This window comes from Camelus bactrianus, chromosome 20 (genome assembly GCF_048773025.1).
Source record: "Camelus bactrianus isolate YW-2024 breed Bactrian camel chromosome 20, ASM4877302v1, whole genome shotgun sequence".
Taxonomy (NCBI): Eukaryota; Metazoa; Chordata; class Mammalia; order Artiodactyla; family Camelidae; genus Camelus; species Camelus bactrianus.
Genome location: NC_133558.1, coordinates 8,401,959 through 8,420,650, shown reverse-complemented (window position 1 = coordinate 8,420,650; position 18,692 = coordinate 8,401,959). Strand labels below are relative to the sequence as shown.

The 18,692-nt window shown below is 44.6% G+C and overlaps 1 protein-coding gene across 6 annotated transcripts in view; it reads right to left on the bottom strand.

Moving 5' to 3' along the window:
• Nucleotides 1-18,692, bottom strand: part of PHACTR1 (phosphatase and actin regulator 1) — a 440,363-nt gene that overhangs the window by 83,953 nt on the left and 337,718 nt on the right. For all 6 annotated transcript variants that reach the window (XM_010945711.3, XM_045509595.2, XM_074348117.1 and 3 more), the window contains one exon: nt 13,590-13,670. In XM_010945711.3, the coding sequence (XP_010944013.1) occupies nt 13,590-13,670 (81 nt within the window). The remainder of the gene's footprint in view (nt 1-13,589; nt 13,671-18,692) is intronic.

Sequence of the window (18,692 nt, the reverse complement as noted above, 5' to 3'; positions counted from 1 at the left end):
ATAGGTTTTTTGGAGGGAAAAACCCTTTCCTCGCTCGTCTGGTTTCTTGAGGTGGTATTTTCCCTAAGCCAGGCTTCTTACCCCTTCTCCACAGGTACCTCGTTGTTAGGATGCAACCACTGGGCCTTGTTTCTCCACCAGGTGGAGCAAATCCATCCAAACAGTGAGCACAGGGGACTCTGCATCCTCCCCTTACCCCAGTGGGCCAGCGCCGCTTCAGGACTCTGACTTTCCCTCCTGGTGGGCTGACTTGGGGAGAGTAGAGAGTTATCGGCCTCATCACTGACTTCCCGCTGGTTAGAGTTTATTGGTAATAAAGGTGATACCCTACTTCAATTCCCACTTATCTTAGCCTTCAAATGGTTCAGAAACTCAGAGAGGGAAGAAGTGTGCTAATACTGGACCACTCAGATGCTTAACAGTCTGGAGACTTAAGGGAAGAGAATGCTTTTTTCCATCTCAGGTAAAAAGAAACTGAAGGACCCATTGACAGGTGCCAGAAACGATGGTGGTATAAGCCATGCTCTCCTGAGAGGCCTATGTGTCAATCAACAGAGGGGTGCTGGTGAGCACCCCTAACTCATTCTTGAGGGGCAGGAAGAGAGGAGGAGCAGGGACAGTGGAAAGGAGCCAGACTCTGTGCACCAGGAGGGCGGTGTTCTTGTTTTTGCTGTCACTACAATGGACCTCAGTTTCTGTCTCTTGAAAACGAAGTGACTGTGCTGAATGTTGTCCAACGTTCTTCCAGATCAAAGTCCAGATTATCGACAGATGCAAAATGAGAATAAGCTCTCCCAAGCCTGCAAACAAGCCTGAAACAACAGATCAGCTAAACTAGCAAACTGTTTTACCTTTGTTCCAGAAAGGAAACAAAAGTTTTCCTTTTTCTCCTACAACTTAGTCTACTTGGGCACATTACAGCAAGAACTAGGAACAACACTGATTGATTTCATGTTTACCATTAGCGAAATAAAGCTTTATATTTTTATTTTTAAAAAAACTAGTAAGTTTTAGTGTAGCGCTAGAGGCTCATACTGTACATAAAACCCTCTATACACCACTGAGAGACAAGGAGGAAGAAAGGAAAAGAGGAAGAGATGGCAAAAGAAGTATTTTTGGAGCATTTGGAACATCTTCAGTATCAAGTACCACACTGGACATCTTACATATAATAACAAAATTTTGTAAACTGTATTATTTCAGGAGTTTATTATGTGTCAGGCTCTTGTTTCCTTAATATATATAAAATAATCCTATGAAGTTGGTACCCAAATTATCCTCATTGCATAAAGAAAAGTGAACATTAGATGATTCAAGTAACTTGCATAAAGTCATATAACTAGTAGGCGCTGGACCAGTACGTGGTTAGAGTGAGTGTGTGAGACCTCATTTAAAATGACTGACTTAAAAATTTTTACTTCCTTAAGGATGTCAAAAGAACAGTATAGCAACCCTTTATAAATCAGACATGTAACTGTCACAGCTCAAATTCTGCTACTGTTAGCACTTGAGGCAGAGGAGAATAATGAACATCACGAGATCGTGGTTACACTGATGCTTCCACTATAAAGAAAAACGATTCTGTAAGTGATGCAACATGACAGTTTTAGACCGAAAACATTAGGAAGTGTTAACGACACTACATCTCTGTTGGTAACGCAAATGTGTAGAATTCACACATGCATGCCTGTGAAAATTCAAACACGTTTTCATTCCCTGATCACCGATGGCTCTAATTAAAGCAAAATCAAAAGGTGAAGCCACCTATGTTAAAGCAAATGATTATCTTGGCAAAGACATGGAAGAGGAGCCCTCATGCAGGCATTAGCTAATTGTTTTGTCCCTCTGAGACAAGAGCGGCTGTTGCGGCTTCCCAGACGTGCTCTCTGACCATAAAGGGCATCTCCACTGAGTGGCTGGTGAGTCACCCTGCGGAGCTGAAGGAGCTCTCCCGAGAAGTGTCACTCTGGTGGTGGTGAGCCACAAAATAAAGACTTCAATTTTGTTTGTTTGTTTGTTGACACTGATATACCCTTTCCATTAGAGTAGGAAAAAATTAAACAGTGCTACAGATCTCATTGTGAAGAATTTTAAACACACACGGAAAGCAATGCATCTCTATTAACGGTGCATATTTACTAATTAATTTGGGGATTCTTATGAATTTAAAAAGACGAACTGAAAGTCTTACTTGCAAAAACGAAAACTAGAGTGTGTCTCCCTGTCTCTATCTCTGTCTGTCTGTCCATCTCCCTCTTCTGGTGCACTTTCTTCCTCAGTGAGGAAAAGTTATTTTAAGTGTGTGTCTGTATGTCTAAAAGTACCCGTGTACCCCTAGGATTTAAGGCAGAAATTGCAGGAATTCTGTAAGGATCAGAGAACCTATATTTTCTGAATCCACAAGTTAGAGAATCTTCCCGTTTACATTTTACCTCTATTTGCAGGCAGAAGTCTTTGGATGATTCTGACCAGCCTATACAGAACAATTTTGCCAGAGCCATGAGGTTTTCTGTCTGATACAGGAATCTTTGTAACTCACAGAATCCTTCTGAACCTAATACTACCTTGAAAATCTGTGCAAAATGGATTTCAATCTCAGAATGCAGTGACACTCTGATTGGATGAAATTAAATACAGGATGGAATGGTACATGTCTTTGTGCTTGGAGAATGACTTGGTTTTTTGGTTGTTTGTTTCTAAATAGTTGCTATTGTTCTGGATTTAACATCCTATTTTGATGTTAATGATTTTTCTGCTCTTGTTCAGAGATCTTTGCCTAAAACAATGACTTTCTATCACAAAAGTGGCATTGGCTTTGGGTAGCCTCTTTTCCTTGCACTTCCCTATAGCTCTTTCCTGCTGGATTTATCAGCATTTTCTGCCTTTTACTGGACCTCAAGGTCAGCAAACCACAGCTCATGTGGTTTCTCGGCTGCTTCCTTGACTCCAAACACCTCATCTGTGGTGTGTCTCCCAGGGGTGTTTCTTTCACCTGCCTCCCTCAGTACAGTTATGCCTCCCCCCAGTCTTCACACCAGGTTTCTACATCATTTATCCTGAGGAACTGGGATGGTTCTGACCACTATTTCCAAATCACCACCCTCGTCTCCCAGGTTTGTAGCTGTAAGAGGATCTACCATCTTGCTATTCCTGGGCATCTTGGTATCAAAAATGCAACTGGCGCAGAGACTGAATACAAAATGAATGGAATGGCACAGTTTCTCTCCTATGTTATTATGTGATAGTGTAGATCTCACAGAATCATACATCGTTGTGCAAGGGGCCTTTCAGAGTTAACAGGGAATCCAAGATTTAAAAAAAATCTTTACTGGCTGGAGTTGGAGGAGGAAAGTGATGAGGGCTGACCACTTCAAAATTGAAGCAGCTCTGTCTCTCCAGCTGAGCTCTCCAATAGGAAACCCCTTGCCATGTACGGCTATCGTTTAAATTAGCTAAAATTAAATAAAATTAAAAATGCAGTTCCTCAGTCAGACTAGCCACATCTGAAGGGCTCAACAACCACACGTGGCTGATGGCCGCTGCACTGGCCGGCAAAGGTGATGGAACATTCCTGCAATTGCTGAAAATTCTGTTGGACAGCACTGCTCAAGAGAGACTTAAAAATCACAAAAATGGGCCTAACGAATACGCAAAAGTGAATCCGTTTCTGGCACTGGGAGATTGAAATGATGTCGCTAAAGTGGTGAAAGTGGCCCACACCACAACGAGTGGGCAGTTCAGCGGATATTTCCTTTAGAGATGAAGCAGTGGTGGGTGGAGCACGGGGGGGAAAGACAGGGCTTGAGAGCACGTGCAGCCCTGAGAGCAGCAACACACACCTAAGGGGGGGGGGGGGGGCGGCTTCGGGGAAGTCCTGTTGCCTCACAGTGGAATCTTAGGGAACTAGGGAGAGTCTAGGCTGGGGTGAAGGGGAGCCAGGCAGGGGAGACAGGCATGTAAAAAGAGCAGAGAAGCAGTCCAGGCCACATGCCCAGTGGAGACCATCGCTGACACTGCGCACTCACTCTGGGCAGGCAGTGCTCTAAAAGCCCAAACTGGATTGTGTTCCTTGACCCTCCGACAACCCTATGAGCGGACGAGCCAGGGCAGAATGGAGTCGCGGGGTCAGCCATCCCCGGATGCTCCCTCAGAGACTCTAGGAAAGCCCGCTGGTTGGTAACAGACTGTCTTCAATCAAGCAGGCTGGAGGCTGGGCGCAGTGAGAGGATGAGAGGGACGAAAGGCTTTGCTGGCGGGAGCAGTCTAGGATCCTGCGGTTACATTCAGAAAGCAGAGTCCAGGGAGCTGAGAAGCCGCTCTGTACCAGGTATAGACAGAAGGTGAGGCTGCTGGGACCAGAATCCTGGGCTTGGGGCTCCTAGGAGAGTGCAGCTGTTTCACAGACATTAATGTGGGGGTTAAGGCTCAATGCCCCACTGGCCTGTCTAGCTCTGCATGAGTCCGAGGCAAACGTATAAAGTCAGGAAAGTTCTCCTAAGTATGACCAGCTTTCCTCATATTGGCTACTACCTTCCAGAGTCTGGTTTGCCTTCTCATTACAAACATCAGTGCAGGCCAGTGGCTGTGGAACAACCAGGCGTCAGAAGCAGGCGGTGATGCTCACCATGCCCCGGTACCCTGCCCTGTCCTGACTTCACATCGGGGCCCAGGCCAGGCAGTTGGACGGGTGGTATTGTGGTGGGTCTTCCAAGGATAACTCATACTAGGTAGCAGCTCTTCGGAGTTGACTGCACCTGCAATACTTTGGTTTATGGAAACATCTGTCAGAATTAGGGGAAAAATATCCAGTGGTTATCTCTCAAAATTTTGCTCAATGAGAAATAAGAGTAATTCTGGAGAACTTACGGGGCCAGGTTTTCTTGCTCACAGAAAGAGATACCAAGAAGGGAGATAGCCCTCTCTCTCTCCTCTGGATACTGTCTGCATATGACGCTGGAACTACTGCAGCCATCTTGTTACCATGAGGAGGTGTAGCCTGAGGATGGCATTATCTTAGCCATGCTACTGAGCTGATGAACTAGCCAACCCTGAAGCTGCCCTACCACTCAATTTTATGATGTGAGATTCATTCATTTCTTCTTTCCCTTACTCACTCATTCATGCAATAGTAAATGAGCACTGACAAATGCCAAGCATTCCTCAAGGCCTTTAGTTTGCTTTAGAAGATAAAGCACACAAAGATCACTGGTCTAAATTTGCTTATTGCTGCTGCCTCACTGAGTTGAGTTTTTTGTTACCTGATACCATAAGCATTTTAACTTACACATTGCTGACTGCACACTGGCTTCAAAGGTAACTAAAAAGCCTATGATTAAACAGCATAGAAATCATCAAAAGGACACATGATAAAAATTTTTTTTAATTTTTTAAAAAGGACACTTCTTGATCCTCATGTTATTTGACATGTCTGTATTTGACACTTTGGATCATTTTTCCCCCACTGAACCACTGTCTCTTGTCTTGGCTTCCATGATGCTACACATTTCTGGTTTACTTCCTGTTTTTCTGTCCGCTTCTCCGTCTTTGAGGGTTTTTCTTATTCCCAGGCCATTTTTTTTTCACTCCCAGATCATTCAGTGCTGGGGTGCCATGGGGTTTTCTACCAGGACCACTTATTTTCTCCGTTTACATCTTCTCTGAGAAATATCATCAATTTATATGATTTCATGGCCATTTACACATGGATGATTGCAAATCTGCATCCTCAACCCAGATCTCCCTCTAGAGCTTCAAATCTGAACATTTAGGGGTCTGCCTAGAAATTTGGATATCTCAAAACTCAGTGCGGTCAAACCACTGCAATACTTTGTGCCCTAAGCTCACTTCCTGTTAGTCCCCAGCTCAGTGAATGCCCCCTGTATCTGTTGTATCTGTCCACCCAGTGGCCAAGCCAGAATCCTGAGTGTCAGTCATGCTGACATCTTCCCCTTCTCTCCCCAGATCTAAGCAGTCACAGGCCCTCTTGACTCTGGCTCCTACAATTCTCCAGCCTGTCCCCTCACCCACCTCCCTACTACCGGCCATCAGGCCATCTGAATCCCACAACAGTGGCTAACTGGTCTCCCTGACTCATGTCTTGGTCTCCCTCCAAGTCCTTCTCCGTCCACAGGCAGAAGGATGAGGCTGCAAATCTGATGGTGTAGAAAATGCTCCCAGAGCTCCTCACTGCTCTCAGAATAAAGAACAAGCAACTAATGTCATTTTTCTGCTTGCATGGTCTGCCCCGACTCCCCCTCACCGCACAGACAGGCTGGACTCTCTCTCTCCCTAACTTAGTGCCTCCACATGTGCGCTAGTCCTCCTATTTAGAGCACTTCCCTACCCATCCCACCTTCCCCAGCTCCTCCTTATCATCCTCCAGGTTTCCTTCCAGGATGCCTTCCCTAAGTCTCCAGGCCTGGGCAAATGATGCTTCCATGTGCCCCAAACGTCCCATACTTTCCTCATCATGACCATCAAGCACCTGAACCCATCCCAGGACTGTAAGCTCCGCGAGTCAAGGGAGCCACCTTGTCCCTCCTGGTGCCCGGAACAGTGCCAGCAACGTAACAGGGACTCAACCAATACAAAAGAGATGGATACATTTGCTGGGGAACGTTTGCTCACTGTTCTAATCATAATTTCATTAATTTTTCGGTTCGGGATAGTAACTTTCTGAAAAACAACGCTGCTTAAGAGAATCTGGATCACAATTTCTCTTTATTCTTCATTTTATCATTTCAACTGCTTTCCATTTACCCCACACGAGGGCAATCCACTGTGCTAGGTGCTGAGGTGCTATATAAATGATTATACGTCGCTGAGACCGAAAGTAAACACTCTTCATTTTCACAGTTACTCCAAATCGCAACTTGCAGAAGATGCCATTCTAGGTGAGACATCAGAAACAGCTAAAACTGTGACAAAATCACAGCGCCTGGTAAAGGCTGTGAAAAGCATTTTCCATAAACTTCAAGACTTTAAAAGTCTACACACCTGGGATACCAGATAAACAATGGGGCTTAAAAGGCTCCAGCCGACTACATTCTTTTCCCTTGATACAGGGGAGAATTGTTATTTTTATTTTTAAAAGATAATGATCTTTGAATTTAAATATCAGGCTTTTTCCTCCTGAATGCCAGACGGGGGTGGGGGTGGGGGCGGAAAGGCAGCCTGTGCATAGGAGTTGTCCATTTCAGGTGCTTCTGTTTGTGTTGATAATTAAAAATAACACCTTCCAAAACGTTGCTCTAACTCGACTAAGGGAAAAAGCACACCTCAATGCACTTTATTATTTGCTGTGAAATGTTATCTCTAATTCTCAGCACACAGTGAAAAGCGAAGTTGCTCATTGAACGTAATCAGTTCTGTTCTTCCATGTCCCGTGATCTTCTTCCTCCTCCGGTGGGATTCTCTCTTCCCCCAGGTCTTGGTGTGACTGCAGGGAGCAGCCACCTAGTGACTAGGGGCACACCCCTGCTTCCTGCCCCTCTTTGAGCTGTGGACATGTGTCATATGCAGGGACGACACTATATCATTCCACCGTAGAAAGATGGTCGTCTTCCCCCTCCTCCCCTCCTGACAAGTGATATACCCACTGATGTGAATTAAACACACCCATAGTGTACAAAGCAAGCGACGGGACGGATAGAACTGAGGTTTTGTCGGAGAATCAGTGATGAAAATACAGTACAATCGCCACTGATATCCCTAACATCCTTTAAATACAGCACTATGCTTATTTGTAGAAATCATTCACGATAACCACCAACAGCAATATTTATTAAGATCCTCTGACTACCAACAGGCAACATATTACCCTGTTTCTTTCTGGGTTCCCATGAATTCCAAACGAAGGACATAAGGCCTTAGCAGGGGTTTCCAGAGTCCACACTCACTGGCCGTGAACCCTTAGGCAAGTCAATAACCTTGCTGGGCTGCAGCTGCTTCATGCCTACATTGGAAAAATAACAGAAGCCAGGCCAGGTGACCTCTTGAGATCCTTGCTAAGCCTGGGAAATATCGTCACTGTTTCACTGCTGGCCAAACAGTTCAGTTTTCAGGATATTTTTCTCCATAACACTTAAAAGCCACCATTTGTAAGTAGACTATTTGGCATCCATATACAATGAATATAGTATTTCCTATTCAAGTAACTAGCAATAAAGTTTCATGGGCCGTACAAATGAATAGACAAGGGGGATCAGCACTTCAGTGTTCTGGATTTTGCCAACACAGGTGAACCAACCAAGGGGTGTGCACATGCAGAGAGAGCCTCAGGCTTGCATTTTCTCAATAAACATATACTGAGTATCCACTGTGTCCCAGGCACTGCTGTGGGCAACTGGATGCCTGTAATACCAGTGAACACACCAAAGATAAAGATCCCAGTGCGCCTGGTGGAGCTCACATTTCAGTGAGGCGAGACAGATGAGAAAAAGGCTAACATAATATGTAAGTAATTTATAGAGCATGTTTGCAGGTGATAAGAGATAGGAAACAAACAAACAAACAAACAAAACAGAAAGAAGGAACCCAGTGGAGCAGGGTCAGGGGACTAAGGACTTATGGAAGGAGGTGGCAATTTAAAATCTAGGGGTTCCAGGTAAGCTTGATTGAGAAGCTGACATTTGGGCAAAGAGTTGGAGGAGTGAACCATGTGGATGGGTATCCAGGGGAAGAGGGTTCTAGAAAGAAAGCTGCAGCCAGTGTCAACCTCAGGGGCCGGAAAGCAGGGCTGGTGAGATAAGTTACAAGGAGGTCCATCCAGGGAGTTAGCTGAGACAAACTTAGGGGCTGGAGGGCAGATCGTGGAGGGCTTCTTAGGCTGTGGCAGGAAGTTGGAACTTCTGAGTGAAGTGGGGAGCCACTGCAGGCTCTGAGCAGGGGGGCCCTCTGAGTTACCGAGGACTAAGAGAGAGGCAACTGTAAAGAGAGGCTTTAATTTAAAAGAAACACTGAGTCAATGTAAAGAACTTAAAGGCTCATGAATTAGGTTTTAAGTTGTTCTGAAGCACTAGTAGGACCCAAACTCCCATTTCAGGCAATGATCACGTCACTTAGGTCTCTGTACAAATATCACCTCCAGAAGTCCTCCATGATTGCATTTATATAAAATCATAGCTCCCCACTCCCTGAATTTCTCTCCTTACCCTGCTGCTTTGTTTGTCTTCATAGTGCTTATTGCTCCTTGACAATATATCATATGCTTATATAATTATTTCATATTTCCTTTAGTTGAATGTCAACTCCGAGAAGGTAAGAAGTCTGCTCTTTTGGTCATCACTGCAGCTGAACACCTAGACCACCTGGACAATTTATTGAATGAACGAATGAATGTCCTAGGAGCCCAGGAGAACCCTTACGTTTCTAATTCAAACAAACAGGCTACAAAATTAGGAAATAAATAGTTCAAAATAAGTTCTCAAATTACAGATTATTTTCTATCATTAGTTGATTTAATATCTTTTGAGTGATGACGGTTCCGTATAATGTTTACATTGTATTTTTCATAAAATTGGTAAATCCAAATTATGAAACATACGGAAAATGAGAGAAAAAAGAATTTACAATTTTATGTTCCTACTACATCATGATTAACAATTAAAACTTTTCTTTGTATGTAGTTTTTAAAGTTTGCTGCACTCCTACATAGCCTCGATATATCCAGAAATCAAACCATTTTCTCTGAGTTTAAAATTTTTATCTAAACTTCCTTCTGGATTCTAATCTTACAGGATTCTATATGGAAACCAATAAAAAAAAGAACAAGCTGTCCAGTATCCTATGTTCTTTACATTTAACATATCCCATGAAATGAAGAATTCCTGAGCTAGTTTCTACAGATATTGAGAAAATTTCCCCTTTTCAACCTAAGCTCTCATTTCGCCTGATTTAAATTTACTGACCAGTTTGGGATTTTAACCTGCTAAGAAAAGTACAAAGAATTTTGAGGAGAACTATCAAGAGTAATAAAACCTCATTAATTCTGAGCCCACCCTGCTGAGACAGTTACAAATCTCCATCCCTACCGTTTATACTTTCTCTGAATGAGCAAGGTATTATCCAACAAAATTATTAAGAGTTGGAAGACAAAATGTTGCCTATTAAAGATAAGCTCCTTTCCACCAGGTTAGCAACACCGTACCCAAAACAGTATAGCTGCAGCATGAACAGGGGCCGGCCCCGTGAACCAGCTGACGTAACAACTGCAAATCAATGGGCAGCTGTCAGGGACCGCGCATCTCTGGTGGAAACTGTTTTGCTGCCAAAGGCCCAGAGTCATGTGTGCTAACCCAAAAGGCGGTCCAAGATGAGGCATGACTGGCCCAGCTATGTGGAAGGATTGCTGAAAATCTATGAAATTCATCTTTGAGACAAACTACTTGGAAAACCATTAAATGCTCTTTGCCACGTGCTGTTCACTCAGGTTGCAGCAATCAAATTTTATTTGTTTTACTCAGTAGGATCCCAGACACAGCAACCTGAACAGTGTCGTAGAAAGGGAAGAATGAATGACAAGAAAATGGCCCATTTAGAGGCTAAGAGGAGGCAGGGAGGAGGTGTGAGAAGGAAATTAAATCGGGTATCGAGGGGCTTAGTAAGACCACTGTGAGGCGGGTTGAAGAGCCTTACACCTCAGATAAAAGGGGACAGTGATGTCCCTTCCTAACTCGTGGGCCTGCTGAACCAGGGTCAGGCATGTAAAGGGTTTCAAAAAATATAAAGGAAGATGATGCGATTACTTCTACTAACGGTTTGTTAGCAATTTCTCGTGAATGCATGGAACGATGGCCGCTACCTTACTTCACGTGTTATGGACTGGACTGTGTCACCCCCTCGCCTGAATTTCTATCCGAAGCCCAACCCCCTAGTCTGACTGTACTTGGAGAGAGGGTCTTAAGAGAAGAACTGAGGTTAAATGAGGTCATGAGGGTGGGCCCTGATCCAGTGGGACTGATTTTCCTACGAAAAGAGGAAGAGACACCAGGAGTGTGCGGGCCCAGAGGAGAGGTCGTGTGAGGACACAGCCAGAAGGCAGCCGTCTGCAAGCCAAGGAGGAGGCCTCACCAGAAACCAACCCTGCTGGCACCCTGACCCTGGACTTCCAGCCTCCAAAACGGTGAGGAAATGCATTTCTGTTGCTTAAGTCACCCAGCCTGCAGTAATTTGTTACAGCAGCCCAGGTAAACTAATACATATGTTATCTCATATAATCCTCATTATAACAACATCACCCACACTTTCAGATAAAGAAATAGAAGCACAGAGAAGTTAAGCAACTTGACAAAAGTTGCACAGCTATTCAGTAGTGGAACTGGAATTGAATCCAAGCGATCTGATTCCAGGGCCCAGGTTCCTAACTGCTGATGGAATGTGATATAAGGTAATGTCATTAATACCCACAGTGGTACAAAATGGATGCTTTTATCAGAAAAGCCCACAGCAGATACCAACTTCCACATCTACCATGTGCAATGGATTTCTAATTTTAGTCCCCCTCTGCTCCTCCTCCCATCCAAACAGTAAGTATCTATGTGAGCTGATCTATCTCAAGTAATCTGAGGCTTGGGGCATCTCCAAGTAAGCCAATGAGGTCCGTGTTCTCCTGGGGTTTCCGCGCTGGTGAGGAAAGCCAGCCGACAACTGAACAGTACAAGGCACACTGATAAGCGCAAAGACAAAAATAAAACCAGAAGTTGTGGTGACAGCTCAGGGCTAGACTGGTCCCCTCCTCCACAGCCAGCTACTGGGTGCAAGCTATGGAACAACCACGAACAGGACACGGCTCTGAATCCTGGGGGAACTCCTAGTGCCCGCGTGGTGCTGGCAGGCCCCAGACTCAGTACCCCGGCCACCCTGTCCCTTCCTCTTGCTCTAACAGCCTAGTACTGCTTTCATTAAGTCAGGAAGTACCTTAGGCAATACTGACCCTAACCTAGTTATTAGGTGTAATGGAAATAATAAATACTGTAATGAAATGTATTCTCTAGGGTATTCCTGAAGTTTTACAGTGAGAGGTACAAAGGCGGCAGGAAGAAAGGAGGGAGGGGAAGGGGTCATTTAACTGCATCTGCACAGACTTTAGCTGTGACAGTAATGTTCATTTCAGCCATCACTGGGCGCTGATCACGTAATAGCACAGCGGTGGTCAGACACGCCCCTTCTCTACCAGGGAGGGCACATGAAGAACAGAGTTTGGGCTGAAAAACGGAAACTTAAGGTCAATAACAAGGGAGGGCCGGGGGGCTGTACAGAAATTAAGACATTGGATAAAAGTGACAAAATTATGGATTCTTTTTCCCTGGAGAGCTTAATTAATGAAAGATGGTAGATCTTGGTTTGGCCTTACCCAGAAACAGAAAGACAAAAAGTGACTTGCCGAGGGATGCCTTGGCACCAGGGGGCTCTGAGAGTTAACCTCACACCCCGTCTCCCGCACCCCCTGCCCCTGGGGCAAGAGCAGCGCCACCTCCTACCTGCAGCATTTCAGGGTGGCCATGTGTGCGAAGGAAGAACACTCCCAAAGTGCCACCGGGGAGCCCCGTGACAGGAAAGAATGAGGCAAACTGCACTAGAGGAATAAGGACCAACTCACTGACGACAGGGAATCACAGAGAAGCATCCAAGTTAGAAACACCACTCGCCTTTCTGTGCTACAACACAGACTAGGCACAGGGAAGACCCACACGAACGTGGTCAACTGACTGCGCTGTCGGACTTACAGGGTCACTCTGATGATCAGGGTGACTCTACCTTTAAAGTAGAGTATGTGATTTAATAATGTGGCCCAACAAATAACACAGGCCTCAAACAATAAGACCTGAAACTGACAGTTACTAGTGATAAGTGTAACAAGATTGGAATCAACAGTTCATCATTTCTTTTAAAGCCTTAAGAGAAGAGTGGTGAAGGAAGGGGGGAGGGCGAGGAGGGGGGAGGAAGGGAGAGGAATACTTACTATACTGTATAAACCACTGCATACATTTGTATTTAAAGGCCAGAATTCAGTCAGCAACAGACACAGAATTAAGTTCACTGGCAAACGCTTGTGGACACATTCACAGAGCATCCGAATCACCGTAACTATTATCATTTGGAATATCTTATGTGTACACTTATATTTTATGCTTTTCTCCACTCTGATTTCTTCTGTTATGGGGAGATGAGCTGCCAAAAAAAAAATCTGTTAGGGAAATTCTAGATGCTTGTGGATGCTTAACGTCTGTCTTGGGAACCCCTGGTGCCTGAAAGTGCCTAAGCAATTATATTCACCCCAGCCGTGTGTGTTCAGACACCAAGGCGCTCACCACCAGCACCGACACCATTCCTGGAGCCGCGTCATTCCCCGTAGCATCCTGCGGTTTGACTTCAACACCGAGAAAGCGGGAGCCCTAGTCCCCTCTGTAACACCAATAGTTTCAGCACTGTCTGCTGCTTCCTCAGATCTCTCTGCGAGTGTCTGGAGTTTTAAAGGGTCAAACTCTGATAAAGTGACACAGAAAACCAAATCCAACTCTGGGACACATGCACACGGATTCCACGCACAGCTTCTATCTGGCCCCCCGAGGCTGGAGCAGTCCTCTTACCTTTGTCATAGATCTCCTTCAACACTCCTCGTTTTATCAGCTCCTCTCTGCTTTGCCTCATTGATATTTTCCTTTCCAGGGCTACAAGCAAAACACAGGGAAGCAGGTGTGAGTAGGTAACACAGACGTGTTTAAAAAGCATCCTATTTTAAGAAGCACTGAAATGCAATGTGTGGAAAAACTTCTGTAAATTATACTTTACTAATGGAAGCTAATGGTAGCAGTTAGCACTTCTGATACAATCATCAGCATTTTAATCCGATTATTTTATTTAATCTTCAAAACAATCAAATTACCCAGGAGATAGGCATTTTTATTTCATTTTATTTAAATGCAGGAGGTGACGGAGGAAACTGTAGCAGAGGGAACTCAACAAACTCTTGGAGGCACACTGAGAAACGGGTCTAGAATTCAAAGCCAGAAACGCTACTCTTGATCTTGGCGACATACCTATCTTCCTGTGTGTGGCCTTTCCTCATAGGCAGGACTTCTTTTTTAATTACCTAATTCATCTAGATCACATCTCACTGAGGATTCTGTTGCTTCTTGACTATTAAACAAATGACGTGAAAATGTCTCCTAAAAAGTTCCCTGGATTGGTACCCAGGTCTCCGAGAAGAGCCTGGGGAGCAGTGGGAGACCTCTGTGGGACAGCCACCCACTGCTCTCCTCTCTTAGGCTCCAAGCAAGGAATGAACTGCTTGGTTCCCAGATGCACCTCCACTGTGACCCAGCCACTCACCAGAGCCGACCTCTCAGGCAGGTGGGGGATGGAGAAGGAAGAGGGAGCGTTTCCTCTCGGATCAGTGGGCGTGACGGAGGGCAAGTCAAGTGGAAACAGAGCCCTGGAGTGGGGAAGTGAGGGGCTGCACCAAAGGGCAGGACTGTGGCTCAGGGTAGGGCAGGGGAAATCAGCAGAGCCTGCAGAAGAAAGCTGTTCTGGCAGCTTACATTTCAGTAAACACCGAGTGGAGGAGGTGAGAGGTGACTGCGGTTGCTTTTGTCAGCTTGAGCTTCTTCACTTCTTTTGGATACACAGTTATTCAGGGAGGAAAAAAAAGGTCCAGTTATAAAATAAGGAAACTAAGTGATGCAGACAAATTTAGATACAGATTAACATACACTTCTCATTAGAATTTAGTGCAAATAATATGAGTAAGAACTAGAAAGAAAGCAAAGAAATGAAAGTCATGATTGTAACTCTGTTACCCGCTTGCTGTGTAACCTTCAGCAAGTCACTTGGCCAGCCTGGGAAAACAGTGGTGCCTCAGCCCCAGCCACTCTGACTTAACAGGTCCAGGTTGGACCTGACGTCTATATGGTAATAAAAAGCTCTCTGGGTTATTCTCAGGCATTTCAAGGCTGAAAACCACTGACTCCGTAACTTGGAAACTTACTGTTTTAAAAATGCATCCTAACTCCCTCCTTTAGATTACAAGAATTAAGTGGTATGAGAAGGAAAAATTAATGTTAGGTTAGGTTGTCCTAGCAGGTAGCTTACTGAGAATGTATTAATAATAAGATAGATATTTATAAATATATACACACAGAAGTGAGGGCAGGAAGGCTGGAAGGAAGGACAAGGGTTAGAGGTGGGTGTGAACCAGGGGAGCTCTGCGCATTTGGGGAGATAAAGGAGTTGTATGCTCAGAACCGAAGGACACAATAGGGTAGGAATAGGGCAGAAGGGTGTTCTTGTGCAGGAGACGGATGCCTGGGGAAGGGAAAGGGAAGTGTGTGCAATTAGGTTAGAAAGTTCTGCCTGATTTTTAAAAAGATTTGCTGGGCAGCAAAGTGGGAAAGACTGAACAGGCAAGGTGAAGAAAGGTGCTTTGCCATCCTGCATTAAACTACGTAAATGAATCGATTTCTCTTCAATGAAATGAGACATCCCAGGGGCTTTTCAAAACCACGGACTAAAGTGGAAGGACCGGACCCACAGCACAAAGCGAAGGGTCTGCAGCGAGGTGGGTGGAGCCCTGGGCGTGGAGGTCCAAGATCTCAAGTATCAGCAGAACATGGACATCTTTCAGGACGACCCCTCAGCCATCTGGACCTCAGCTGTCTCTGCGTATGCATTCAACAACTGAGGACCACCTGCCCGCAGTGAAAGGCACCAAGCCAGGGGCTAGACATGACAGTGACCAAAGGGACAGTCCCTGCTCTCACAGAGATTATAGACTAATGTGTGATTTAGTCATCAAATTATAATAGTACCTAATGTATGATTGCAAACTGAGATTGCAAATTGAGTCTTCTTAAAAGAAGACATGGTTCCATCAGAGCATGTGATAACCTCCTCCACTGGGGGGTTAGAAAAGGCTTTTCTGAGGCAGAGACCCCAGGCTGAGTTTAAAAGACCAATATACATTATGTCAGCCCAGAGCAGTCAGGTAGGGGCTGAGGGAAACACTCCAGACATAGCACGCTGGGTAACCGCTCCCGATGGAGGAATCACGGTGCCCTGGACAAACACAGAGCAAGCAGGTGTGACTGTACCACCAGCATCAGGTGGAGAATGATGGTTGGAGATGCGGCCAGAGAGGCAGAGGTGCTGGGCCATGCAGGGCCTTACTGATCAGGTTATTGTAAGGGAAATGGGAAGAAATGATCAAATTTGAGTATTTGAAAAACCAACGTCCACTTTGGCGTGGAGGACGGGTTGGAGGGAAGCCAGTGACTAGGTGGCTACAAAAGGCGAGGCAGAAGATAACAGGAGCTACACTAAGATGCTGAAGACAGACGTGGAGACAAAGGATGCACTCAAGACATGTGAAGCTGGCAGTGTTGCCACAACTTGAAGTTAAGGACTCAGTGTAGGACGTGCAGGGAAGAGAGGGGTCAAGGATGACTTCTTGATTCACGACTTGAATAGCTGAATGGACAGTGGTGGTGATTACTACGGTAGGATAATCAGACGAAAATCAGGCGTGGAGGGAGGATGCTGCGCTCAATGTTAGCCACATCCGAGAGGAGATACCAAGAGTGTGCTGGGGAAATGCGACGGAAAGCTTCATGAATCAGGGATGGGAAGTTCAATGAGACTGTCCTGTACGGCATGGACCTTGCCAGACCCTTTCATGCACTAGTGCTTCTCAAATTTTTCCATGGAAAGACTCCTAATAGCAAAGGAGTAATGCCAGGGGCTCCAAGGGGATGACTGAAGTTGCCTGTCCCAAGCATGCCATTTTTTAAAAACGCATTTAGTTTTTCCTTAAAGATAAAGGTGGACATCACATAAGAAATCTGCTCTTATTTAACTAAAGTCCCCCCCACCCTACACACACACCAATTTCCAACTTTAATTGACACTCTGGGAAGAGATGGCTTATTCATTCTTGGGCTTGGTCCATTTCCTAGTGCAGAAGTAGATGTGCCCAGAGAGGATACACAGATCATTCTGGGCAAGGCAAGATGTCATGTCATTTAACCTAATCTTCACCACAATCCTGTGAAATGTTATTCCCATTTTACAGATGCGGTACCTGAGGCCCAGCAAAACGAACTTGCTCTCAGTCACAGAGCAATACATAGAAGAGCAGAAACAGATTTTAAAGCCTGTTTTCCCCTCTATGATACCACATTTTTGAGGAGATCATTATAATGTATATAGGCTCTAAATATGATCTAATGTATAAAACTTTAAAAATGAAAGGCAATTTTATTACTAGTTTATTTGGAGCTGAAAGTCACAGTAAAACGACATAACCACACTTTGTATTCAGGAACGACTTCTTTCCAGGCACTCTTGACTTACTATCTCTACTAAAGATGTAAGCAGGATGCCTTTCTGCTAATCTTACTTTCAGCAGTTTTTCCAAAGTTAGAGCTAAGTTTAACTGGGGCCAAAGACACAAGCCCACCACCACTCCTGGAAGTGAGATAAAACAGGCCCTCCACCGCAGAAGGACTGATCATCTGAGCCATAAACCCCGGGGGGGAGGTGGGGGAGAAGATTCAATGTGGGGGAGGAAGGAAAATATAACCGTTTCCTCATCACCAACCAAGGCTAGGTCCGATTCTCCCTCTCCAACAACTCTGAATTTGGGTAGAACAGAGACAAAAAAAGGAGAGAAGAGATTATGAAAAGTTACAGAAGTCAGAAGGAGAGGGGCAATGCATCAGGGAAGAGAAACTGTAATGCGTACTGCACCTGTCCAAGGGTAACAGGGATGAATCAGGTAAGGGAGCACTGAGGCGTGACAGGGAGCTGATTAACCGGGCAGTGTTGGGCTCTGGGGGATGGGAAATGGAATTTAACAGAACAAAACCATTCATCTCAAAAAAAAAACCACCAACAAAACCCTGAAAAATTGCCTCATTAGACGGGTGGCAGAAAGCATATGAATGGGTAACATTTTCATACAAAAGAAAAATAAAGTCATTAAGGACTTCCTTTAAAACAAGAAAATCTATTATATAAAGATCACTCACTCTAACGTTATTCAGTCATTAAAGCCCAAGGCAGTTTAAAATCCGAGTGACCACACATAGGAATGTTCTGGTATAAATTTTTTGGTTATAAAACTGGATCGTGGTGATGGCTGCACAACTCTTCAATTTTACTAAAATCATTGAGTGGTATTCTTACGAGTTGATTTTACATTATGTAAGTTTTAGCTCAATCAAGCTGTTAAGAAACGGAAAAAAAAAAAAATAGTGACCACAAAGGAAAATTCTCAACAAGGGCAAAAACATCAATTCAAAACAAAAGTAGTAAATCTGAGCAGATGATTAAATGAATGAATTTTAAGGCTACAGGAGGCAAGGGGACAACATTAAAATACAAGGATTAGAAATATAACATACAAAGGTAAATTTTTAAAAACAACATTTTTTTTTTTTAATCTCTAACACAGTGGAACCAACATAGAAAAAGCAGGGAGCTGATTCCCCTCAAAAATGAAAACACAGCTCAGACGGTGACAACGCAACTCCTTGGGTCTTCAGAAAAGAACCAAATTTCCAGGCTGCAGTAAATGCAAGACACTGCAGTAGGCTTTTGAGAGGGTCCTGTTGCAACTGAAACATCAAAACGAGATCACAGAGACCAGCAAATGTGTAAAGACTACTGCAGGGACGTCCAGTCTGAAATGCTGCGCC